This window comes from Perissodus microlepis, chromosome 23, assembly GCF_051167445.1.
Source record: "Perissodus microlepis isolate ML-2025 ecotype Zambia chromosome 23, ASM5116744v1, whole genome shotgun sequence".
Classification (NCBI taxonomy): Eukaryota; Metazoa; Chordata; class Actinopteri; order Cichliformes; family Cichlidae; genus Perissodus; species Perissodus microlepis.
In genome coordinates this window covers 38,453,313-38,480,521 of record NC_140482.1, presented here as the reverse complement: position 1 = coordinate 38,480,521, position 27,209 = coordinate 38,453,313, and the positions used below count along the sequence as shown (strand labels likewise).

General features: G+C 41.9%; 1 protein-coding gene across 11 annotated transcripts in view; it reads left to right on the top strand.

Annotated features, from left to right (window-relative positions):
* The window catches only part of elavl4 (ELAV like neuron-specific RNA binding protein 4), a 74,379-nt gene that overhangs the window by 24,213 nt on the left and 22,957 nt on the right, over positions 1 to 27,209 (top strand). For 5 of the 11 annotated variants that reach the window (XM_084920467.1, XM_084920465.1, XM_084920471.1 and 2 more), the window contains 4 exons: positions 3,516 to 3,602; positions 7,757 to 8,003; positions 19,738 to 19,841; positions 23,323 to 23,477. In XM_084920467.1, coding sequence (XP_084776593.1) covers positions 3,516 to 3,602; positions 7,757 to 8,003; positions 19,738 to 19,841; positions 23,323 to 23,477 — 593 coding nt within the window. The remainder of the gene's footprint in view (positions 1 to 3,515; positions 3,603 to 7,756; positions 8,004 to 19,737; positions 19,842 to 23,322; positions 23,478 to 27,209) is intronic. The other 6 variants (XM_084920470.1, XM_084920474.1, XM_084920476.1 and 3 more) reach the window with 2 other exon arrangements.

Genomic DNA, 27,209 nt, shown 5'->3' with positions numbered 1-27,209 from the left:
GGACCAGATAAATCTGAATAGAGTGGAGAAAGTTAGATGACTCCTTCATATACATTCAAATGCAAAGTGTGTCAGTATTTACGTTCAGCCAGACTCTCAGAAACAAGTGATACTGAGGAATACATCAGAGCTTCATCATCTAAAAATAAGAACACTGGGTCGTCCTATAATTGTCTGTGAAATGTAGATCTTGAGATACCCCACAGCAATTGGCCCTATCCTATCATCTCCTGACCTCTGACCTTACACAAGTATGTGCTGATTACCCAGGGGCTGCGAGGAAGTGTGTGGGAAAGCTTCATCGATCTCACTGGAAGACTGAAACATCACAAAAAAGAAGAGAGAGGGATAAAAAAGTCAAGCCAAAGTTAAATGAAAAATTGCTTACGTACACGTCTCGCGCGGTCTGGAACATTTATTATTCTGAGTCACACAGAGAGAAAAGAGGTGGAGGAGGATAGAAGAAGAGAAGAATCCATTTGGTAAAGTAGATGCAGATCAATGAGACTGGAGGCAGGCAGGCCAGAGTGCAACAGAGGAAGGGTGTGTGTGTGTGGGTTGGTGAGTATCTGTGATGTGTCTGTGTGTGTGCTTGCGTGCATGAGGCGTCCCAGATTACTTTCCCTGATTGATCCGGCCCAGCATCCGTCTGACCTGCAGGACATTTCAGAGCTCGGAAGAGGATGGTGGAGGTGGAGAGATGGAGAGAGAGAGAGAGATCTCCAGGAAGAAAAGGAGAGGAGAGAAAAATAAAAATCAATAGCACAGAGAGCATTACACGGAACTCGACTGGCCGAGAAACTGAGATAGTAAAGTCGTATTAATCTCTTTGTGTCTAAGTCAGTTTGGTAAGAACTCCAATTCCGTTTCAGTTTGTCAGACTGAAAGAGAATTGAAGTTTGCTTTGTGGTGGCAAGAGGCGGGCACGTAATTAGCAGTGTGTCTGTAGCTGACAGCAAATCCAGAATTTGACCTTATCCAGTCGTTTCTCATTTTAAAAACTGGTCAGTATTTTAAAGAATAAAACAAGTTGGAAAAGGCATAAGGAAATGGCAAATTATATAAAGCAAGATGATGAGGCAAAGTCAGATGGTTGCATGCTGGCTCCATTTTGTAGCTGCCAGGCAGTGTGTCTATCAGTGGAGAGATCCTGCAGCATACTGTCTGCTCCACAGTCTCTACAGCCTCCATCTATCCTGGCCAAGTCAGGGTAAATTGATTGTCTAAGTTCTGTAAGAGAAGGGGGGGGCTGCACCAGGCCAGAAAAATAAAGTGGTAGCTTTATTGGCTAAAAGCGGAACAGGAGGGATAAACGTGAAACGGAAGTTAAAACGACTTTGTCATCTAAATTCTGGTAAAACTGTGCCACTGGTGTCTTAGGCATGTGGAGAAAAGAAATGTGAGCTTGTCTTGTGCATAATATGGTGGAAAAGGTAGACTAAAACGGATGGAAGCTGCGTGTGGGCCTAGTGTATTTCCCAGTGTTAGAGGAAAGCAAATGTATACACATCTTCCCTGCTGGAGGTGGAAAAGGCTCGTCCTATTCAAATGCAGTGCCCAGATACCACTGGTTGGGAGCCCAAGGAGACAGGAAGCACTTTTGTGGCATAAAATATTAATGGCGTTATAGAGTGTATTGATTATATAATAACCTTTCCCAGCATCTGAGCACAGACTGAAATGTATTCCCTGAATAATTGAAAATGTATCCATGAGCAGTTTTTCATCTCAATGGTTGGTGAATGTAATTGCATTGCGCTGTTATTCCAGTGTTATTTGAGATTTTATCAGAAGACGCACACGTGTGTTCATGTGATAAACGCAAGGACAGTGAGACTACGAAGAAAGATGAAAGTGTGTGTGTGTGAGTGAGAGAGACTTTCTTTGTTTTATCGAATGGTTGAGCACTGAGCAGTGTCTCCAAAATGAGATGCACTTCTAAGAAAATGTAATATTCCTTTTGCCAGCATTATGCACCCTTCCACTATGCGTTAGCTGTTTAAATTGACTCATGTACATCTGCTTGCTGCTTCTTACATTTTTATCACCACATTTGTACATGCTATGATAACGCTGCATTGTCTGCTTGCTGCGGCACACGGCAATGTAAATAAAAAGCTTTGCAGAATGGGTGAAAAAGATTTGGATGTTTCACCTCTGCCTAACGTTTCCTTTTTTCAGGGTAGCCACTTAACTTTACATTTATTGGGACATTTGTTTTAAATTGACTGTAGAGTATGTTGCCCTCTGCCCTCCTAATGAGATGAATGCTGGTCCACGATACTGTATGTGGTGGTTTTAAGTTGTGACTAATGTGGGTGAGTTGCTATCCCTCCAACTGCCCACTCTTGACTCTCTTAAATGATTTTAAATACACGCTTACTGGCTTTGGTACACCTGCATGACACTGACATTAGCATAACTAAAAGCCTGAAACACAAAAAAAAATGTTTGTCATTAATTTGTACCAGTCAGATTTGCAGACTATTCAATAGCAACCCTTTGGTCCTCGCCATATTAAAACAAAAGGTGGCTCAACTGATTTTCCCCCCCATACGATCCCAAAAAATCTGCATTTTTCGCTTCTGTCAGTCGGCAAGGAGAAGCTATATTTCTTGTCCTCCTTTCCACCCTGACCTCTCTGCCCCTCTGTATCTTCTTTTTCTCTTTTGAAGCTGACAGTTCACTCTCATTTAGACCTCCATTATGCATTCCTGCCTAAGTTTACAAGACACGTTGACAACAGAACATGTACAGACTCTCTTCCTCCTCCCCTACCTCTGTCTCTCCTTTTCTTTGAAGTATTGGAAATGTCTTCCCCATTACTCAGCCCTTGCCTTTTCTACCTCCTCCCATCTGATCCCTCACTCCCGCTCTTCATCCCTCTGAAAGAGTAAATGAAGGCAGAGGTCATACCTCCTCTCTTCCTCTTCTCCTGCTAAATTGGCTGTTGTAGCATCTGTAGATAGCTGCAGGCATTTAAGCCCCCTGCTCTGGAGAGCCAGCGAACAGACTTCCTGCTCATTTGTGGCATTTTCTGTCTCTTCAACCACAGGCTTGTTTACCCACAGAGAGCAAGAGGGAAACCCTCATTATAAACCCTGCCAAGGTCATTGCAGTCCCCACACCAATCTGCCAACATCAACACACATTCGGTTTTATTCTGCCGGCTCCGAAGGTGCTCGCGTCAGTTTTAATAAATGAAAGAAATAATAGATTCGGCCACATTTCTGTCTCACCAAATCCAGTGTTAGCATTTGAATTCGTTACTTTACGACAAACGAGAAACTAAACGGAGAGACAAATACGAAAACCCCTGAGCCACCTGTCTTTGTTTTATTACGGCTGATGGGGACTGCAAAGGTGCAACTGTGTTTTTCTAGTGAGCTGCCATTTTCTCAACATCCTCAACCCCTCCCCTCCCCAAGTCCCACTACAACCCTAACCTTGTAAAGTGAGTGTATGATGTTGACGGTGGGCTGTGCATCCCTCCCTCCCTGTGCTCCGCTCCATAGGGGTCGACAGAGACACAGTGGCGTCAGGCAGAGCTCCCACAGCTCCAGGGCTGGGCAGAGAAGGGATTGCTGACACAGCCAAAGATGGTAAGGAGACTACTGCTGCCAAATGGATGGCCCAGCCATTTTACACACCCATGAAGTAATATGATCTGATGTTGCACTGTGTTCACATTAATGCACACTGGTCGGTGATGCTGCTGACTGAGACAGTTGGAACTTGAGCAGAGATTGATGGACGGGGTTGCGAGGGTAGAGGGGGCTATGCACAGAAGAGTGAAAAGCTGACACGTTCATCCTGTGCATACAATTTAGGAAGCCGTTAACGAGTGTTGCACTTTGATGTCTCATATTTTCTCTGTTTATATGGAACCATTTACGTTTTAGTACTTAAAAACAGTTATTTACCATTCCATTAACATGCAAAGCTGCAAATGTGGGTATTTCTAAAAGACATCTGCTTTCCGAAAGTCTTACTCAATTTGCTCCTTCTTATATCCGGCTTTTAATTTGATTTTCTCTCTTGCGTCGAGGATTCGAGCAGCCGTTAAAAGTAAAAGCGATACGTCCCTCAGCCTGCGCTTTGCTTTAACTAAACGATGACTATAACGTCACTGGTGTAGTCCAGCCAATCTATTCGATACAGCGAATGGGTATTGATATTTTTCATCCTAATGGCAACAGCTTATATCAGATCTTTTCTAACGCGCTCTCACATCCGTTTCATATGTTTTCAACAGCTGCACGCAGTTTAGATGCATTACTTTTAGCCAGAAGCGCTGGTGCTGGCTCGGCCTCCTACACAAGGAGCAGGATAACTTGTGAGTAAAAGAAGCCGCATCTCGAGCCTGAGAGCCTATGAGTGCTGGCTATGTGTTGTACCCAGTCAGCAGGACATGCAGCGAGTCTGTTCTCAGCACTAGGCTCCACAGTGGGAGAGCAGGGACAGCCAGAGTGTTCACAACCAACATGAAGTGGACTGCTGAGCAGCGCAAATGCTGGTGGGCAGGGACAAGGAGAGGAATATAATTGGCTACTGGTACTCGGCAGGTCCCTGTTAATTAGAGGCAGCCATTTTGGTGTAAAAACCTCCTCAGAAAACGTCCCATGGAGTTGAAAGTCTCTGACAGAATGGAGCCCAGCAGGGAATGTAAACAGATTTAATAAGGCTCTCTCCAATCAACTCTGTTATGGCTAGATGCTATTCTCTCCTTCCTCTTCAGTCTCCCTCTCTCCCCCCGTCTTTCTCAGTCTGTCTCTGTATCTGTGTTGTGGTAGAGTGGTGAGTGAGTAGGGAAGGATACTGTCAAAAGAACAATTTGCATGCAGCTCTCATCTTGAGAGCTTTTAGACATCTCCCTGTCTGTTTGTTTTCTGCTGTGGGCTTGAGCCATTGTTCTCTCTTTGTATGTGTGATTGTGTGTGCCTTTGAGTGCGTGCCTCTTCCACTCACTGCAGATGCCACAGACTGCGAATACATGAAAGCGTGTGCTGGCGCGTGTGTGTGTTAAAAATAAGAAGCAGATTTAAGGCTGATGTGTTTTTGGAGCTGCTACTAAACAGTAGACAGAGGAAAAGAAGGATACTGAATGATAAAAAGAATATTAAAGGTCAGGGAAGAAATGGATGCTTTAACCCATCCAAGCAGCCGTGTCCTATCCCTTAAGATTTTATTGGTCTAGTTGGTAGGAGGTAGAAATACTCACAGTTTTACAGATTCAAATAAAAACCACAGGCCCATTGTACTCTAGTTGTTCTCAACTCCTCATTAAAATGTACTGTTGACATTTCTAGGTCATCTGTTTTGAATTCACTTTACTTACCAATTCAGCCTCCAAACGAGCCCAATTTTATGCATGCTTAATTATAATATGGTGTTTGTACGGTAACTCAACAGTTAACGGTTTCATCTGCCATTTCATTTATTACCACACGTCGACAGATAAAAGCAGAGCGATTAAAGTACACGCATCGTAAACTATTTCTGGACAAACTGGGAAATTTTTAAATTCTGCTTTGAGATATATTATTAGAACACAGGTCCGGCCTTTTGATAATCCAGAAATAGAGCGAAATACGGCTCGAGTGTCGTGTCTCCTTTGCTAATACTAGCCCTGCTTCCAAGTGCAGGCTGTCTGCGTGTACTTAAGAATAGTTAAAAATAGCCTGGAAGCTGAATAGCTTAGCAGGGGAAAGAAGAGATCTGAGTGATGACTTTAAAAATTTGATTGAATGAGATTAAAGAATATTTGCATCTTAATTTGGGTTTCAGCATGTTAGGTCATTTGCGGCGCTTTTGCCCAATTTCATGATTTCAAGAGTCTTGCAGTAGATTTCGTGACTCTTTTTGCAGCATCAACATCATTATTGTTTCTAAAAGTAAAACGCTGAAGTGCTTACGTGTGAGACAGAGTCAAGGGAAACTCATCAGCATTGTCTCCATCTCAAATTAGTTTTTTTATGCTATTAATTTGATAAATAACTATCTTTATGCAAATGTTTATATGAGCTCCCTGTGCATTTTGTTGGAATATTCACTAGGATAAGCATTTGATAAATATAAATGTGTGCTTAGTGTTAGAGAAGCAAAGTGCAATACCTCCCCCTCTGGCTCTTACTCCTTCTCACCCTTTCCCCCCTGTTTTCTCACACTTACACCAGGCTCACAGTTCCTCTTTGAACTCTTTGATCCTGAGATGCTCTGCAAAAGCCAGATTTGAAAATGCAAACTTCTGTCTGTCACAGCAGCAGCATCAGCAGTCAGATCGCTAGCTGAAGGGCTGCCCCTGTTGCTGCCCCCTCCCACAAACCTCAGTAGCTATCAGAGAACATTTCAGAGAGGCTTTACTGCCTTCGTGAATATTAAGTTGTTTATCCTCTTTGTGTCTGCCGTTTGTTTTATTTCTCAGTGTTTAGATACGGTGAATGTAGTGTGTGCACTGTTTTCACTGCATATTTAGTTTGTGACTCTTATGTTGATCATGCATTTTAATTACTTGTTGACAGCATTACTGCTCATACACAGGCCTTTTTTCACTGATCAAGGCTAATGTCACATTTTTTAGGTCTGAAAAGAACATTAATTAAATAGGACAGCTTTTTCACCCTTATCTGTAATGTATATATTCATCACCTAACCGTCAGTTATAAAGGCAGGAATAAAAGGGAAAAAGTAGTACCGGGACATATGACATGTAAAACCTAAATTTTAACCGTGTTCATATTTTAAGAAGACAAACACATTAGTCACAAAGAAAAATATAACAAAATTTGTCTTTAAACAGTGCTCACAGGTATTGATCCAACTATGAATCACATCAAATCAAAGAGCACTTTAAGATAATTTGAGACCATCCGTCCGAAACTTGAAGTTGAACTGGAAGTAGACCTTCCAACATGGTAAAAATATGAAATAGAGAATCAAATGCAGCAAATCGAAAAGAAGAAATTAAGTTACAAAAGAATGAAAGTTATAAAAAAGAGGATTTAAAAATAAAGAGATAAAGATTTGAATCTTTCTGAAATTATTTGGAGGGATTTCAAACATCTGGAACATGTCGGGAGAAAAACTGATGAAAGTGCCATCACGAATTTTAATGTATACTTTATTGATCCCCGTGGGGAAATTCCTCTCTGCATTTAACCCATTCACTCAGTGAAGCAGTGGGCAGCCATTGGGCGCCCGGGGAGCAGTGTGTAGGGACAGTACCTTGCTCAGGGGTACCTCAGGGTAGCCGTTCAGCGGATTTAAACCCCCGACCCTCCAGTCACGGGGCCACCATCTACCTACTGAGCTAGTCTAGTGAATGTCTTATAGGCAATGATATTTTTTAAAAAAGTTACTACTATTAATACGATTTTTTAAAGCCAAGGGTGTAATTACTTTTTCCACAGAAGAATATTAACTAACTAATATTTACTGTAAAATATAATTTTCATTGCAGTTGTTTAATGTTGAAATGTCTCATTGTTTCAAAGAGAATCAAGCTGTGCATCCTGCAGACAGCAAAGGCTGTACGGTGCACAGCTTGATTCTCTTCTTTTCATTGAGACTTTTAATATAATTTTTCAAAATAACATTTTGGAAAATCATCAGAGTCTTGTAAGGCTTACTACACATACAGTGTTGCAGCTACTTAATAAGAAAATGTTGTTAATGATGGCCACATCTCTTTGTCTCTTCCTACCCTTTCTCTGTGTGGTTCCTTTCCTGGTGTATCCCTTTTTCCTCCCTTCTCCAGATCATCAGTAACATGGAGGCTCCAGTGACAAATGGCCCCAGTGGAGGAGGAACCACAGCCAATGGGCCAACCAACAACAGCCGTGGCTGCCCCTCACCAATGCAGACCGGCCCAACAAACGACGACAGCAAGACAAACCTCATTGTCAACTACCTGCCCCAGAACATGACCCAGGAAGAGTTCCGCAGCCTCTTCGGTAGCATCGGCGAGATCGAGTCCTGCAAGCTGGTTCGCGATAAGATCACAGGTACAAAACTGAGACTTCTTTGTGGTGCACTGGGATACTGATGCTGTACTTTTTAGAAACTAGGAAAAGATCCCGCTAATTTGGACTATAATTTGAGGTGTGCCCAGTGAGTCTTAAAAGTGGGTTTCACCAAAATAAAAATACATATGTGATATAGTCGAAGTAAAAATCAGAGAGAAAATCAGGACATTTTGCAGTTCAATGAGTGTGTTTATATGGATGTAAGTATCCTGGTTATTTAAATAGTCCTTTCTTTTGTCAGTGCATGTGAATATGATTATCTTTGCATCTTCATACTGCTGACTACCCATGTGATGCTTCAGCCGAGCGATCCCAAGTAAATAGAAATACAATCAATGGCAACACCGAAAGTATCGGAAATTCTGCACTTTTCAAGTTTGACGTAGTCAGGCTACAGGATGCAGGTTTTCCAATTACTAGTCAGGTTAATAATCACAGTGAAGTTATTTTAAAGTGTGATCACAGGTATTAAAACTAAAGTTCGTTGCATGTAAATGTCACTAACATGTAAACGACAGCCTGTATTAACAACAGGGATAGTATGTTTATTTTGCACATATGCAGGTATATACCTGCATAACCAAGTAAATGTCAGTTTCTGAATATACATTTTAAAAATACAAGGTGAATTACTACACTCTGACTGAGCTGAAGAGGCTTTGCTTTCTCTTCTGAAAATTTAAACTGGACGCGTCAGTGAGAAAGAAGTCCGGCCTCTGCACACATCTGTCAATTCTCACTTTCACGTTGTCTAAGTTTTCATATATGCTCCTTTAATCTTTCCTCGTATGTGCTGTTGTCAAGACAACAATAGTAGCTGTTAAGAAAGACAAACATTACAAAGCTTACATCACTGCTCGCACGCTGCGAGATCAAAGGTAGGTGAAGACGCAACAGTCAGTTGTGTGTTGAATGTATACACCTGTAAGAAATCAAATATGACACGAACACTTCAGAGTTGCACACAAGCCTTCGGTCCGACGTCACTCGAAATAACTCGAGCACTTGAGAGAATGCGTTGTGTATAAGGAGAAATCCATCTTTGCCCTCCGTGCGCACACACGTGTGTGTGTGTGTGTTCAAGCGCAGCGAATCAGCAATGCAGCAAAGTGCCACATGTTCTCCAGAGGTGTTTAAATTAAGCAGCACTTTGCGGTGCTAATCACGGCTGTAATCTGGGTGTAGTGGCTGTGTGGGTGGCCGTACAGCAGATGGATCGGGGGGGCCGGGGTGGTGGAGCTCTGTGATAATGCTCCATAATGGCTTTCATTTTAGATCCTACTTACTGACACTCTTCTCCTGATAATCTCATTAAAGAGCACTAGGCAGGCAGTCGAGATCACCAAGCCATTCTCGGATAGCAAGCCGGCAGCTAAAGGGAAGAGAGTAAACACACACATACACGGATACATATGCAAATATAATCATAGAATTAGACTCCCCATAACAGATTAAGTACAACTGAAAGGCCAGTCGAAATGACAGCTTTGACAGTGAACCGACGACGGCCGCTGACCCGACCGCTGCCGCTTCCTTGCCCGTCCTTTGAAGTATGATTCCTCTTTAGGACCATCTTCCTCTTCGGCCGTAATGGGCCACAAAATGGAGCCTGAGAGTCAGATACTCCAGGATAATGGAGGATGGTGTGTACAAAAATAACGCCGGAATACCACAAGCTGTCATCATCACTATCACCATATTCTCTCTCCACCTGATTTCTCCCTTAAGTGTGATTTTCCGAGCAGCAGCGAGGAACCGAGCTAACAACAGATATTTGCAGAGAGTTTAAAAACGAACCAAATTGCCGTAAACCTACTCGGGCCCTAAATGCAGGACTGTGAGAGAGGTAGAAATGTTTGTTTGCTCACTTCTAAACCATTTGCTCTGCTTCTCTTCTCTGCAGTACAATATCTGTCTGATGACTTAGCATCAACGCAAAAAAAAGCTATAAATAAATCCTGCCCTCCCCTCCATATCCCCCCCACGGTGGATGCCTGTTTTGCTCTCCCATGGGTGCAATTTTCTTGTGCAAACTTTTAGGCTAACAAAGTACAGATCCCTTCCAGCAGGGAATGCCAAGAGGCTTCATGCTCTCTCACAGTCATCCAAATCATTAACAGACTACGCCAGGTTTTCAAGAGGGAGGGTGGGAGAGTCAAGAGACCACTTTTTTAGGTTTACATACACCTGTACCCTGCACCCCCTGTCATAAATATCTCCATATACTTTTAAGGAAAAAAAAAAGATAAACTTCTGAATGAAACTTGAGAGCGGTCTATCTTGATGAGAGTTTGGCTCTTACGAGGCATCGCTGCCTTCGTATTCTAATATTCAGTATGTGGAACACGAGTGTAGAACAAAGTGTAAGAATTTAAATAAATCCACAGAACTATTCAGAAATGCACTTGGATAACAGTTTAAAAATGTAATCCTTACAAGATTGAAATATTCCTCCAGTGTATTTGGTGTTCATAACACAAGAAAGAGTGGTTAGATTCCCTGGTACATTTGTATCAGCTATTTCAAATTCACTTTAAGCAAACATTTCTCAGAAAAAGGCAGATTGCTATAGTCCTGGTAGAAAAGGAAGAAAATGTTAAACAGTCAGAAGCTCTTAAAGGATAGGCTCAGTGGTCAAGTAGAGAGTAAACAAAATAAAAAGACTTCCTGATTATTATTATTATTAATGAAAACCGCCGGTATTGTTGTTGCCAGTCCAAAGAAATTAAATGTAAAAAAAAAAAATCCTTGTATTAATTAATAGATAAACCAGTCTCCATCTGGCTATAAGGTATTAAGACCTTATACCATAATTCATGGATAAGTCTGTCTTGATCAGGCTATAATGCTTATAGGCTGATGAGGACTGACTTATCCATGAATTAATAAAGAATTTTTAAAATCACAGCGCTTTAGATTTTTTCTCGAGTCTCACCCAATACTAAGGATTTCCACAAGTCTTTCTTTGGTTTCCTTTTTACTTGATTAATCAGCATTTGTGTCATCTGCTTCCCACCACCAGTGTTTGCATTTCAGCTAACCTGTGAGTGCTCGCTGACAAGGTGTGAGCACTCGGACCTCTCAGAGGTATGAGACAGACAGGTCCTCGGCGTCACCTCAGCTTCCTGTGGACTCGCTCCTGTCAGCTCCAATGACGGCAGGACGGTGTGAGGCTCAGGCAGGCGTAGACACTTCAGCTCCGTCTGTCACCCCGGCTGACTTCAGCTGGTTTAAAAGCCACCTCTGGGTGTCTTTGTTGCTCCCCGCACGCCTACCTGCTTGCCTGCTTGCACAACTACCTGGTGCTCTCGTAACACACAGGGGATATGCAGGTTAATCTTTTATTTAAGTCTAGCTTACACGCACCTAGCTCCAGTGCTCTTAAAGATATAACGTGTTGTTCTTGTTACAGTTAATTCTGTGCAGTAGAAACGTATAGAAATGCTTACATCAAATCCACAATGGCTTTCAGACTCTGCACTATAAATGTTTCCACTGCGTGTTTCTTCTTTTTATTGAAAATCTATTCACCGTCTGAAAGCGTTTCTTATGTCTTAGACATAAGAAAAAATGATACACGGTCCTTTATGGATAGCTTGAAAAGACCCATGCGGACCTTGCACTGCACTGAATCAGCACTCTCGAATATCTACACACGGCCATATGCACACAGAAAGAAATGGAATTGACTGATCCTTGTCAGTAAGGCATTGTTCTGGATCATTTTTCTGCATCAGCTGCATTTCTGGCAGAGAACTGAATGCAATTGTTTTCATAATGACATGGAGAAGAAGAAAATAGCTTTTCATGCTGGAACAAGAATTGATTGCATTAGGGAGGGGAGTAGGGTTTGCAGTGGGGTTATACTTTTATAGGCAGCCATTTTTTTGCATCCTCATTTCGTGCCAATTATTACACTAGCCAAGAGCTCGGAAGTCTTATTTTGTGGGGACAGATTAAATATTTTACTTTTACTTTAAATAGTCGTTGGCCCCGTTCTGGCTGCCTGTGGTGCCGTTTTTATTTTCCCATGCGGCCACAGAATTTTCCAGGTTTTCGCAGTAAATCTCTCACCTTTAATATGCTTCTTTGTGTTTGTGCAGATGAAATACATCGCACCCTATAAAGACATCCCAAAAGCACACTGACTGAAGCCTTTTGTGCGCACTACTCTAGTCACCTTCCATGTGTTGGTTTTATACATGGAATCAGGGGAGCTGATGCAAATCGTAGTGACAATGTAGCAAGCCAAGCAGATGTTGGCCATGAAAAATAGATGGACTGTGATGTCAGATGTGGAGTAGTTCAAGCTGGAGCACCTCTGACAGACAGCAGCTCGAGAACTATGCACTGAAATCAATTCTTACATAAGGATGCATACATTTTATGAACTGTAGTTGCTAAAAAGCCCAACAAAACCCACTTAAGGTTAGTTGGATTTGGCTTGCTTTGTATGCAGAAGCCGGGGAGCACATTTCCATTAGTTACATACATTTTAACCACGATCTGCAAGGACGTAATGGTTGCACTTGCATAAGGGGGCAAATTAGATATTCAGTTTATAAACATCAGGTTATATATTTAAATAGATACATTTATGACATACTCGGAGGCAAAGCTAATCGTTTTCATATTTAAGCTATTTTTCTACATTATTACAAGAGTGATAGGAATAAAACACCTGCTATTTCTTTGTTTGACGTTTATACCTTCCAGAAAACTTAAATCACACATGCGCAGGTTTTTCCGTGTGGTGACAAACCATTACGCACTTTTTCAAATGCTTACTGAAATCATGTTGTGGGAGATCTGGTGTGGTGTTTATATCCCACATGCAGGTTTCATTTATCTGAACCTGAACCGGGCTGAAGGCTGAAGATAGCGTGAACAAAGCTGACAAGGAAAGAGATGAAAAAAAGGATTTGACATCTCCAAAGCCAGGTATTAAGAGACCTGCCAGGCTCAGAGGTGCATACGCAGGCAGACACACATTAAAGTTTCAGAGTCCCAGGTCCCAGAATGTCCTGTCTCCCCCGTTGTAGCACTCTCCCTCATTCAATCTCCTCCCGCCCCCTGCTCGGGACCCAGAATTGGACATCCTGAGTTTGCCTGGCTGCACCACTCCTCTTGTGACCCTCACGTCAGACAGCCTCTGTCCCTCCCCATTTCGCTTTGAGTGCCCTTTACATGGAACAAAGAGGTTGTGACTGTCCCTTATGCCGACTTCGGATCCGGAGGCCGAATGCGCCTCGAGGCTGGTTAACCTGCCCTCCAATCCTCCGCTCTTGAGTGCACTATGCCTAGGCAGGAGATATACCCAGACAATCGTTTCGTCCCCACAAATGTGAGCCACAAAACTGTTGGTAGGGTGTGACTCTGTTCAGTATCAGAAGGAGCAGGTACAGCAGGGTGGGCTCTATATTCCTGACATAACAGGGTTATCCGAGTCTTAAAGGGGGCTTCTCGTCTCCTGTTTCTCAGCTGTGCAGCTAGCCAACCAGCCCACACACTTCAGGCTTCAGTCCATTGGCCCCAAGGCTCTGGGAGCCACCATGAGGGGGTGGTTTACGTGTGTCTGTATATGTGTGTGTTTGTGTGTGTGTTGGTGTAAGCATCGCCTTGGGAGCTAAGAGTGGGAGCTTCCTGACTGCAACAGTGGCTGCTACCTTGGCAACCCAGGAGGAAAAGATGTGTTGAATGAGTGAGTGGGAGAGGGATCTACAGTAGATACGTGCGTGGGGGGGGATGTGGCTCTGTTTATGAATTTAGTTATTTAAATGGGCTGTTGCCACATGATATACACTTACTGTACTGCTCTAAGGCAGCCATTTGTTCCCTTTGTGATCATTCTCTGCAAACCCCTCCCCATGCCCTATGCGGTTGAGAGTCTATATGGTAACTAAGTGTATTTTGACATGAAGCTGGTGACAGGGCACATTTTAAAATGTTGGGGAATGCTGGCCTATCAAAAATAGCACTACCTCAAGTTGCTGCAGCAGCGAGGGTCAAAACGTCAGGGATGAGAGACGACGCAAGCAGCGAATGTGACACATTTAGTTTGACAAATTGAAATGGGTTTTTTTCGTCCTTTGGCCTCATCTTAAAACGTCTTGAAATTTAAGACTGACCGAGCAGATTTGCCAGTTTCTGTGGAGAGGGAGCCGGTCCTGTCAAGGTGTGTTAATGTCATAGTTCTGATGATTCCTGCACACTGCAAATCCCCCTCACCCTCTTTCATTCTTCTGTCCTCCAATGACTCAGCTGCAGTCCACAAGTGGAACTGTGGGAACAGTGTTTTTATAGAAAGGCTGTAAAGTTTCCTTCACATAGATGCAGTAAAAATATTTAGATTAGATAGATGTTTTCATAAAATATTTTCACTGTAAGTCACAAACTGCAAAAGAACTAAAGACAAAAATAAAGAATCAAATAGGATTTGAACACGTCGGCTCTAAAAATTGGTTCGGCTCCAGCTTACATCTGTTTTGACAACACAGCAGTTCAAATGAACTTTTTGATTAATAACTGCACTATTCCAGAGAATTTTGTGGGGAACAATAGACCACAGATACACTGTAAAACAGAAAGATCATACAGCTGTGCGTTTCCTTCGGTAGCGTCCACTTCACATCAAAGAGTATAGTGCGTTTGCCTGATGATAGCAGGAGATGGTGATGAAGATGCTTTCATGTCTGCAGTTCAGGGCTTTTAGTCACATAATAGAACAAAAGGCAGAAAATAATAACAGGAGTTTGTTTCTGTGTGTATCTCACAGCAAATAATTGTGCACCATGTGGTGTATCTCACAGTGTCATTGGTGAATACCTTTTTGTCTAACTTGATTATATAGCTCTACATTCACTGAAACATCTACTTGTCTTTGGTGTGTGTCCATTATGTACTATATCTAGGTACTTGTATGTCATTTTGCATAGGTAGTGTGCTTTCACACTTGCATCTTCTGGTGTGTACATATGTATGTGCGCGAACAGGGGAAAGGAGAGGTGAAATTACATAGCAGTGCCAGCAGGCAGGACACCGGCTCGAAGCACACTCATTTTCTCATCTCACACATTGGGCAACCTGCTGCTCCTCAGGAAACAAATAATGGCTTAGTCATAACTCCTCGCCAACACACCAAAGAGCTCCTCACTAGAAATAGCAGTGATTTTTTACCACTGAAAAACATGCCCACCTTCCTATACAATTTATGTCAGATTGCACAAAAAGGTCTACTAAAAGAGTGGAGGTGGGTTCAAATTAGCCCCCTCTCCTTCACTCTGCCATCCTATGTGGTTAGGCTGTTAGCGAAAGTGGACGCGTGGCACAAAATGATAAAGCACTGCACGGGTACCTGAGCTTATACAGTATGTAATGACAGCTTTTGGCAAATGCACAATAAATACCGTTAACAGCTTAGATTCCTTGATTTTATATATTACATATGTGTTATTCTGGGACTTGCCATTATTTTTTAATTTTTATTAAGAAGCCTCTTTTTATTGCTGCTAAGCATTTTCTTAAGCCGTTAGAAGTGCTGGAGAATTTGCACAAATGGCAGTGTGAGCAGCTGACAAATCAAAAGCGAGTATATATCTTACCTCATTAAAAGGCCATTATGAAGACCAATGCATCATTTGGGTTCTTGGTTTTAATTGACATTTAAAATATATAAGTCAGTGTATCTATTAAGCAAATTGATCAACAGAAGGCAGATTTTCCTGTTAGCTACAACCATAATAGAGGCTATTCATCATGCCATTTTAATAGCTTCTCTATTTTCCCTTTAGATGCGCTGATTATGTCATTTTCCAGCAGTATAAAAAGTTTGTGTCTATCAAATATCTCTTAAGTTTTCAGACTTTTCTCTGGAAGTTGTTACACGAAAATAATTTACATGTCTCATACGTTTATTCTAAACTGTTCAAACACATTTTATAACATTAAGCTGAATTTTTTATTGGTGTTTAGCAGCCGTGAAGAAGAACTTTGATGACATAACTAGAAGAAAAGTGGCAATAGACACAATCTTTGGAAATATGTGGCTAGAGTATTAGAAGAATCATCTTTGTATTTGGTTTACTTTGGTTTACTCTCGGCTGACCTTGCATTCCAGTAAGTTAACTGGTCCTCAGCCATTTTTAATGCCAGAACGTTGAGGCAGAACTTTGATGCTGTGATCCAAATGTGGTCCTGATCTGCTGAGCAGTGTTGAGGTGTACACGGTAGGTGCTGTGACAGGTTGAAAACCAGCTGTACGGTGCATTGCTTCTGCATGTGTATCGTACTGCAGGTTACAGATAGAACTGCTCACACTTTTTTATTTATTGCATGGTTCTGCTGCATATTCACTGCAGAGGATTGAGATTTTTCCATTGCTAACATTACCTGAAAAACTAAGAAAATGCAACAGCAATGGCGTGCTTACTCGCTAGCCACCCACCACTCCACGTATTATTGTCCTGGCATGAAGTCGTACTTTACTACCTGCGTTTGTTTGTGGTGATTGAGCGATTATACGTTTAGACGTGTGCACATGTATGTACATCTGCCAGTGTGGTGCATCTTCTGCCAATCCGTGCAAATTCCAGGCAGCCAGGCAGTTTGCCGGCAGCTCCCTGCTGTTAGCTGCTCCTTAGCAAGCTGGAAACGGTGGGTGGAATCCCCTCCTGGAGATTTTCTGATGCTGCAGGCAGATGTCTCCCTCTGTTTACCCTCCTTTCCTTGTTCACCTGGGGAAAGATGCCAGCCAGTGAGCCTCGTTCCCACCCTCTTCCTTCCGGCCCCAGAGGCCCTTAACCTTGCCAAAGAAGGAGTGAAGACGCAAGTGGAGGCGGGAGGATATGCCAACACCAGCCTGAGCTCGTATACAACATACACACCCAATTAAAATGCAAACACACACAAATATCATTTACATATAGTAGCAGCTGCTGAAAACCACAGTCTTCAGAGGTGTAATCAAAGTAAATATAGTGGTGGGTTTGTTGTTAAGTCATCTATTACTCACTCACATGTGTGCTTACCCATATTTCCATACCAACTTGTGCACACACGCATGCATGCGCACCTCCCACACTGTGACTACCCTCCCCTCGCAGCAGTAGCATCCATGCTTGCCAGTTTGGCCCCATTTGTCTGACTGGATGACTCAAACAGCCGGCCCATCTCAATGGCGCTGCACAAGTGCTCTTTGCCAGAACCTTCTGGTGGCTGTGCTTGTCGAACCTCAACATTTCTTGTTGAAGATGAGGAAGAGGGGTGAGGAAGGTGCTGGGAAAGTGAGCGAGAGAGGTAGCAAACACCAAAGAAGAGTGATCTCCGTAGCAGGCACTTAACTGTACCCATCTGGAATTTCACTGTAAATTCAATTGATACACATATGAGCAGTCGTTATTAGAGACACTACTGGGTTATTTAGAATACAGTTTATGGGCAATTTTGCTATGCTTTATTTTAATTCATTCAGTTAATTACTTTTGCCAAATGTTCTCTTTCACTTCATTATACATAGTCTCTTGTGTACACTATTTAATAAAACATTAGAAGCCCCAAAAATAATTTCCCAGCTATGCTTAATTTTCTTAACTTGCCACCTGATGTCAGCTGAGAGTCAGAGAGGAAGAAGAGAGCGAGAAGAGGATGGTTAGTTATAAATAGCAGTAGTCTCCCCAGGATGGCAGGTTTTTAATTAACAATAGAGTGTCTGATAATCCACAGTTAATCCAGAGGAGAAGAGGGAGGAGAGGAGAGAAGAAGAGAAAATCATCAGCTGTTTGATGTTAGGACTACAAGTCCCTCCTGGCCCTTACACTGCTTGCTTCTGAGCTGTTCTGCGCCGTGATATCCATAGCCCAAATGTATTTATTTTGTGAAACAGCCATGCTCCATATTTTGTGATTCACTTTGTCTCTGACTAACCGCTGTCTGTTCCCATTAGCATGAATATGTGCATGCCGCTCTTCTTAAACTGCCTGGGATTCTTTGTGCTTGTGTGTGGCGTTAGTGGATGGGGGCTGTTTGTGGAAAACTAGCCGACTGAACGCCCCGACGGCTAGAGGCGTCCGCTTAAAGTCTAAGCGCGTTGAAAGGCTTGATCTGTTGGGGAAACACTGGGAGATGTCAGGCCCGCTTCACTCTCAAAGGGAGTCTGCTGTCTAAGACACTTTGAGCTTGGAGGGAAGTGGGGGTGGTATTTTTCCTCTCGTTTTGCACAGCTGAAAAGACAGTAACAAATATGTTGTTTGTACCTTCTATGATACTTTATTTGCTTTGGCTGAGTTTCGCTGTCATAATTCAGAGAGAATTTGAGTAACATTTATCGCATTATATTTTAGGCCTTCACTAGTTGACACATATATTTTGAGTAACTTCAACTGGATGCTCCGGCGCCTTAAATTCCCTCGAGCTCAAGAACACAAGTACAATAAAAAATAATAATGAGAAGTGCAACAATAAGAGCGTAACACACCAAGTAAGGCTGTTCAGGCATGAAGTAACACATAGGTTCTTTCTTGTTTGTTTATTTATGTGCATTATTACACCATAATTAACTAGCAGTTTTGGGGGGGTATTCAGTGTGTTTATTATGCCTTTATTTTCATATAGAGAGACCTGGAAAGACAATGTCTCACTCATTAAATGTTTTAGAGCACAAATCTGAACAGCCGTGGCAACAAAGCAGCCTTCACGTGACAAAAAAAGTCACATCAAAACTCGCGGTGCTCCAGGCAGGAGTCGCTTTGATCTTGTCGGCAGTAACGACGGCACATGTATGTTGTGAAGGATTTTCCAGGCACACATGCATGTTGTCTCAGGTTAGCAGGCGGCTTGTTCCAAAGAAAAGCACCACAATAATTGGGTGTTGTGGTAAGGCTGTTTTTTTAATGCACAATCAAAATAAAGCTAATTTTTAAAACAACTTCATTTCTAAAACAAACAAACAAACAAAACCCCTAAATTTTAAAAAACAAACAGTTACAGGTCATTTAACCCCTTTTAATTAATTTGTCAGTTTGGGCAACTGAGTTGACATCACTTCCACCTTTCTCAGATGCTGAGGCCTGTTTATTTGTTATTTAATTTTTGTATTTAACCTTTATTTAACCAGGAAGATCCCATTGAGATTAAAAACCTCTTTTTCAAGGGAGACCTGGCCAAGATAGGCAGCAGCAAGTGCCTCGCAGTTACAAAAATTACTCAATTAAATACAGGCAGCAGCAACACACATGCAAAAATAAATGAAAAATACAAAATAAAATTCAGTTAAAATGACAAACTATCTAATTGAAACAGTTTCATGTTATGGACTTGGCCTCAAGGATTCTTAGTTTAATTTTAAAAGCACTTAATGAAATGAATTCTGTCATTTTCCAGTCGTTCTGCAGTTCGTTCCAAGCCGAGGGTGCTAAATGGACAAAAGCTCTTTTGCCAAATTCAGTTCAGGCAAATGGAACAGAAAGTAACAAGTAACCTTGCGGACGAAGAGGATAATGACCAGCATGTTTCACTGCAAGCAGGGAACATATATAGGAAGGCAGCAATCCAAGTATTGCCTTATATATAAAACTGTATAGCACCTGAACTCATATCATTAGTATGACCATCCTGCAGTTTGGCATTGTCTTGCTGAAAAGGCAAGGCCTTACCTGAAACATAAACACCTGGATTGTGAACACATTTTAAAATGCTTCCTTTCTTTTTGGCATTTCAGGACAGAGTCTGGGCTACGGTTTTGTCAACTACATTGATCCAAAGGATGCAGAGAAAGCCATCAACACGTTAAATGGACTCAGACTTCAGACCAAAACAATCAAGGTAAATCACACCATGCATGCCTATGACGCAGTCTGTTACATAACGACCAGACAAGCAAGAGTAAGAAAAGTGTTCTTTGGACAAAAAGATTTCAGTAATTTAAAGTTGTGGAGGTCGTGTTAAACTTAAATTATAAGACTTCCTTCTAATTTCTGAGAGCCCTTTTAGATAGTGATGCTGTTAGCGGATGTGCTGGAGGGTGAGATGGGATTAACATCAATGAGCGTCAGAAATGAAAAAGACCATCTAAATCAAAGAGACACATTAAAAAAAAGCTTGTGACTATGGTTGATATGCTAATTGCTTTTTAAATGTCAGAATGTAAAGGTGAAATTATAGTTATCTCTGAATAAAAGGGAAGAAACACATCAATCATCATATTGTCCAAAATAATTGAGGGCTCTGTTATTGCATTCTAAATGGCAAGACTAATCTGCAGGCTCGATGGTGGTTGTCACAGCAGTAATATCAGCCTCAGTACTGCGCTGTCCTTCCTCCAAACACATTTTAAAGAACCCTCACAAGTAATAGTTTGAGCAGATGTTTTACAGTGTATCAATCCTCCTGTTAATCTAATTTTCTCCCCTCATATCCTCTGCTGTCATCCTCTGTGCTCTGTGCCTGCTGATATGTTGTTTTAAGCTGGGCCGTAATCTGTTACTCTGTGGTAATCCCTGGATTCTTTCTTTCTGTCATCCGATCTAATCTAGTCTAATCTAATCTAATAGGATGGGATTAGCCTGTTTGCAAATAGGGAATCCCACGGGGAATCCCTCCATTCCCTGGACAGCATAAACTGTCTGGCTTGGTATCGAATTTAAAAAATAAGAGCCTCATATATATTTTGTGCGTGATGTCTAAAATGTGGATTTTATAGAGTAAATGTGTTGTATTAGTGAATATATATGTAAAGATGAGATGTTTACGGGTTGATGTGTCCACGTCTGTATTTTTGCGTGTGTTCCACATGAGCTACCTACCTAAAAACCAGAGTGCAAGCTTGTGTGTGCGACTGCACAAATCCCCATCAGAGGAGCACCGCCCTTCAAAGTGGCTTTCACTATCAGCTAGTCCAAACAGTTGCTAAACTGCTTGTTTTTGAGTTGTTACTTTATTGTAAATCCCTTATTTCTTTCACTTTTTTCCTCCCTAGCTTTGTTGCGTATTAGCTCTTTTTAAGGTTCCTCCAGCGCTGTTTTGTAAAAGTAGTAATAAATATTCAAATCATTTGTTAAGTAAGAGGATCTTTAAATATTTTTAAAAAATTTAAAAGGAATTTGCATGCCTTTTAAAAACGCATGCATATGCCATCTTGTGTCTACAATTTACAAGACGAACTGACGAATCAAGTTTCAGTTTGCTAGTATTAAAAATACTGCAAGCTGAATATTGTGTTTTCACAACATTCATAATATTCTCATAGATAGAGGCATTTTTTTCCAAATTGAGAAATGCAGTTAAACAATAGAACATCGAGGAAAGCTGAAAATATATAATATGATTTTGATTATTAATACTGCAACAGACAGTTTGCCAGGTAGACTCATGAACCACAGTCGTGCATTTGAATCTGACTAACGTGCCTGTTTGTTCATCAGAGATGCTTTTTGAATCTCACACAGTGTGTAGTGCTTTTAAGTAAAAACAAGCTTTTTCCGAATTTTAAAAAATGGGTAGAAGTTGAATTTTGTTTACACAGTGTGCATTTTGTGAAGTCTTTTATTATAGCAGTTTGAGTTCACAGATTTTCACTCTCACACTCTCACGACACAAGAGGTTGCCTCAAGTGGTTCGTGAGATAAAGGCGGCCCTCATAATGACAGAAGACAACCCTGCATCTCTGTCTAGCGCTATCTCTTTTTCACACTTCATTTCCTCCCTCCCACTACTCTCTTTCCCTGCTTTCTCTCTCCACAACAGACTGAAAAACCCTAAAGGTAACAAGGTAAATTAAAAGGCAGCGCGGTAATTCTAAAATTAAGTTTGTCGCTCTTTCATGTCACACCCTTCCCACTCTCTGCCACTACACTACTAAGGAAACGCTTGGCCCAGAGATTCACATGGTCTTGGGTGACATGTCTCTGCGAAGCGTCTTCGAGTTGGTTTCGCTGCTGCTGTTTCCTTCACCATGACACCTCAGATTTGTCAGCAATGGCTGCGACACAGCTTTCCTAGCGAGGTGTGAGGGGAAGCAGAAAGCCAAAGGTGAAAGGAGCTGACAGTGACATGCATGCACATAATCTGAGACACATTTATACTCACTTTAATCTTCACACTTACAGTTTTTCTAACTTTCTTGCACATGCGTACCCACTTCTGCGTCAGACACGCAGCGCACCACACTTGTACACAATACCGCTTACAGCTTGAGGAGGTGTTGATGGATAAGACATCTGGAGTTGGCTGACAAGGAGAGAAAATGAGGGAGAGCTGTACAGAGGAGAAAAGAGGAGCAGAAAAAAGAGGCAGAATCTGGAAGAGAGAGAAAGAGGAAGGAAGCAGACTGAAAATATTCAGGCAGCGGAAAGGAGAGAGATGCAGAGGGAGAGAGGAAGACAGAGGAGAGGCTAAAGACGAAGATGTGCGGCAGGTTTTTAAGAAGTGAGACACGGGGAAAGCCAGCTGTTCCCAATCTTATTCTCTCACTGTAAGAGTTCAGAAGGATTTCCGTGCTGTTGCTCAAGGATATGACTGCATATATCCACAATATTTGCCTGACTTTAACCTTATTTGATGACTTATGTCTCCACATGTCAGAGGTAATGAAAGTACTGCAAGGGAAAGCTGCTCCAGTCAGCAGCGGTAGTAATGGGATTTACACAACTTTCACCGCTGCGGGTCGACAAATGAAGATGGTGTTGAAGTTCACTGGTGGAGAACTTGTGGCGGGAGCTGCGCAGCACAGTTATTCAATTCCAGGAATTAGATATAACATTTACAAATAGCATCTTTAGGGAATGCTAATGCATTCACTAAAAAGTCTAATGAAAACTGATGCCTGCCACCAAAACATGTTGGCTCTAGCCTTTTTTATTCATTCATATTTTCACCCAGAACATCATCAGCAGCGTGATTTTGTCTTGTAGTTATTTATTGGACAAAGTCAGAATCCTCTTCTCCTGGTTGCCTGAGCTGCCTTTTCAAAGTAAAACACCTGTGGTTTCTACTCTGGGGAGCAAAGTTTCCATCTCCTTCTGCAAAGACTGGGGGAGGCATGAAGTGTTATCTCTCCAGTGTTCTAAGCAGCTAAATCCTTTCCTAACAATGATAATCCCTAAGGCAAGGTGTACTCAGAAAACGCAGTCACATTTTCCTCCCTGTGGATCCAGTGATCCGCATCCTTGCCCATCCACAACACACACGCACATAAAAGCCTCGCGCCTCTAACGCTATAATCTTGTTTATGATTTTTATGCGTAATAAAGCAGCAAAGCTCTAATTTATTTATAAAAGCCCTTACACTGTGTTCTTTTCCCCAAAGGTGTCATATGCGCGACCCAGCTCAGCCTCCATCCGTGACGCTAACCTCTATGTGAGCGGCCTGCCCAAGACCATGACCCAGAAGGAGCTGGAGCAGCTCTTCTCCCAGTACGGACGCATCATCACCTCCCGTATCCTTGTCGACCAGGTCACAGGTATCCATGGGGCAGCACCTCCTCTCCCTTTCACTTTAACACCGAGGCACATGAACCCATTATAAATTGATACTCTCTTGTTTATGTGGAAGTTTACAGAATTTCCCCATTGCCTCCTCTATTTTTAGCGAAAATAGCAACCGTTCGTGCTTTATTCTAAAAACATTTTTGTGTCACATTTCACTCGACAGTGTGACCAGATTCAGGAATACTGAAATAGCATAGCTCGATGTTTTTCATTATTTATTTCAGTCACCACTGGACAAATCAAATAAAAGTCCTGTGGTTGCAGTTATGAGGTGCTGTGCAGTCAGTCTGCACCGTTCAGATAATAATGTAATTTCCAGAGGAAGCTTCATGCCATTTAAGCTGGTGTTGTCATGTTTTCCTGTGATTGGCACACCAGTGCAAGCATTGATGTGACCGAAGAGAGCATTTACAGGGAGTGCAGAATTATTAGGCAAGTTGTATTTTTGAGGAATAATTTTATTATTGAACAACAACCATGTTTTCAATGAACCCACAAAACTCATTAATATCAAAGCTGAATGTTTTTGGAAGTAGTTTTTAGTTTGTTTTTAGTTTTAGCTATTTTAGGGGGATATCTGTGTGTGCAGGTGACTATTACTGTGCATAATTATTAGGCAACTTAACAAAAAACAAATATATACCCATTTCAATGATTTATTTTTACCTATGAAACCAATATAACATCTCCACATTCACAAATATACATTTCTGACATTCAAAAACAAAACAAAAACAAATCAGCGACCAATATAGCCACCTTTCTTTGCAAGGACACTCAAAAGCCTGCCATCCATGGATTCTGTCAGTGTTTTGATCTGTTCACCATCAACATTGCGTGCAGCAGCAACCACAGCCTCCCAGACACTGTTCAGAGAGGTGTACTGTTTTCCCTCCTTGTAAATCTCACATTTGATGATGGACCACAGGTTCTCAATGGGGTTCAGATCAGGTGAACAAGGAGGCCATGTCATTAGTTTTTCTTCTTTTATACCCTTTCTTGCCAGCCACGCTGTGGAGTACTTGGACGCGTGTGATGGAGCATTGTCCTGCATGGAAATCGTGTTTTTCTTGAAGGATGCAGACTTCTTCCTGTACCACTGCTTGAAGAAGGTGTCTTCCAGAAACTGGCAGTAGGACTGGGAGTTGAGCTTGACTCCATCCTCAACCCGAAAAGGCCCCACAAGCTCATCTTTGATGATACCAGCCCAAACCAGTACTCCACCTCCACCTTGCTGGCGTCTGAGTCGGACTGGAGCTCTCTGCCCTTTACCAATCCAGCCACGGGCCCATCCATCTGGCCCATCAAGACTCACTCTCATTTCATCAGTCCATAAAACCTTAGAAAAATCAGTCTTGAGATATTTCTTGGCCCAGTCTTGACGTTTCAGCTTGTGTGTCTTGTTCAGTGGTGGTCGTCTTTCAGCCTTTCTTACCTTGGCCATGTCTCTGAGTATTGCACACCTTGTGCTTTTGGGCACTCCAGTGATGTTGCAGCTCTGAAATATGGCCAAACTGGTGGCAAGTGGCATCTTGGCAGCTGCACGCTTGACTTTTCTCAGTTCATGGGCAGTTATTTTGCGCCTTGGTTTTTCCACACGCTTCTTGCGACCCTGTTGACTATTTTGAATGAAACGCTTGATTGTTCGATGATCACGCTTCAGAAGCTTTGCAATTTTGAGACTGCTGCATCCCTCTGCAAGATATCTCACTATTTTTGACTTTTCTGAGCCTGTCAAGTCCTTCTTTTGACCCATTTTGCCAAAGGAAAGGACGTTGCCTAATAATTATGCACACCTGATATACGGTGTTGATGTCATTAGACCACACCCCTTCTCATTACAGAGATGCACATCACCTAATATGCTTAATTGGTAGTAGGCTTTCGAGCCTATACAGCTTGGAGTAAGACAACATGCATGAAGAGGATGATGTGGACAAAATACTCATTTGCCTAATAATTCTGCACTCCCTGTATTAATTTGCATTTTGCGCTTCTTTACGTTCATAAAAAAATGTTGTGCAGATACCCAAAACCCTTTTGGCCGTAGAAGTCATGGTTCAATTAATCAAAATAAAGTCTTGAAAGAAGAATCTTTTTCTACAGCTGTTCCCAAACACGATGACACCTGTCATAACTTTTTTTAATTCAACAAATTCAACAAGAATTCCAACTACAGGAGTTTATAAGATAACTCTTTAGTACAAGTGAAAAATGTTCTCATGCAGCTCAAATTAGTAAGAAACTGTTAATTAAAGTAATGTGAGTCATGTTATGCTGTGCAAATGTGCGAAAAATATTTTGATTTCGGTCGTACTTCCAGCTCTAGTGAGTAAGTGACCATAAAAGGTCATTTTTCTGCGTGTGACCCCTGCTTGGGATGCCACTGCGAAAATAGTAATTACATGAGGGCATGAATTGCATAGTCTCATGCTCAGTTACACATTCCACTACATCCAGAACACAGGAATGAATCACATCACCCCATTGTATTGCAGAAGAACCCCTCCAGCATTTCTCTTAGATCCATTTCAGGATGTGTGTGTGTGCCTACAGGCTCCAACCTGCTCCAGTGTTATTTGCAATGTGTACTGATGAAGCAGAAAAGGAGCAGCATGCTGTAAGCCACACTCATTTGCCTAAGCAGAATAAATCACTGCTGGCAGTGAAGTCCACGCCTGTCTGTATGCACTGAGCACAGGAGGAGAGGGGAAAGCAGAGGAAGTGAACACAAAGGATCGGAGAAAAGGAGAATGAGAAAGTGCAGATGAGGACGGAGGAGGCAGAAAAAAAGAGGATGAGCAGAGACGGGGAAGGAAAAGGAATGTGAAGTGAGAGGAAGCAGAGAGAACACTATGAGGATGGAAACGGAAGTTAAAGGTGGAAGAGATACACCGCCTCATCCATAAACACTTAGATGATGGGGCAAATTTCTTGGCCATCTCTTAACTAACAGACCTGTCACACCACCGTCCAGCTTAAAGCCAGGGGAGTCCCTGTAAAACACCACACGGCTGCACAGCAAGGCGACATCTGCTTAGTAACAGCCAAATGTGTGTTTGCTCAGGACACATGCCATCGTTAAAACAACTCTCAGTGCATTCGCTGAAGGCTAGGTTCACAAGAGGCTAAATTCATTATTGTAATCATTCTTGTCTAGCACAGGATCAGTTTAAAAGTTGACCGCTTAGCATGTTCAAATGTAATGCTGCAACAGTCAAAAAAGAAAATACAGCCTCTTTAAAATCTAAGGTTTTACATATCAGGGCATAATAAAACCTTGCAGTCACTAGCTGTACCTAAAATAAGATAAATACAATATTAGATTAACAACAAAATATGGGATATTACATTAAGTCATCCATTTAGTTAATAAAGACTAGATGCAATAGCAGAGTGAAAAACTAAGTCCACACTTAGAGGGTAAGTAACAGACAGGTGCTGCTAATCAAATGCACTTGATTAATCTATCATCAGCAAGTGTGAGCACCTCTATAAAAGCAGCAGTTTGGGCAGTTTGCTGGTCTGGAGAAGGATGCCAAGAAGGAAACACATTAGCAATGATCTTAGAGAAGCGATTGTTACTGACCACCTGGAAAGGGTTGTTAGAGCTTTTCCAAAACCAAAGTCAAACCAGCCAAAGTTCATCATTATAAAGTGAGAATGATTATTTATAAGTGGAAAACATTCAAAACAGTTGCCGAT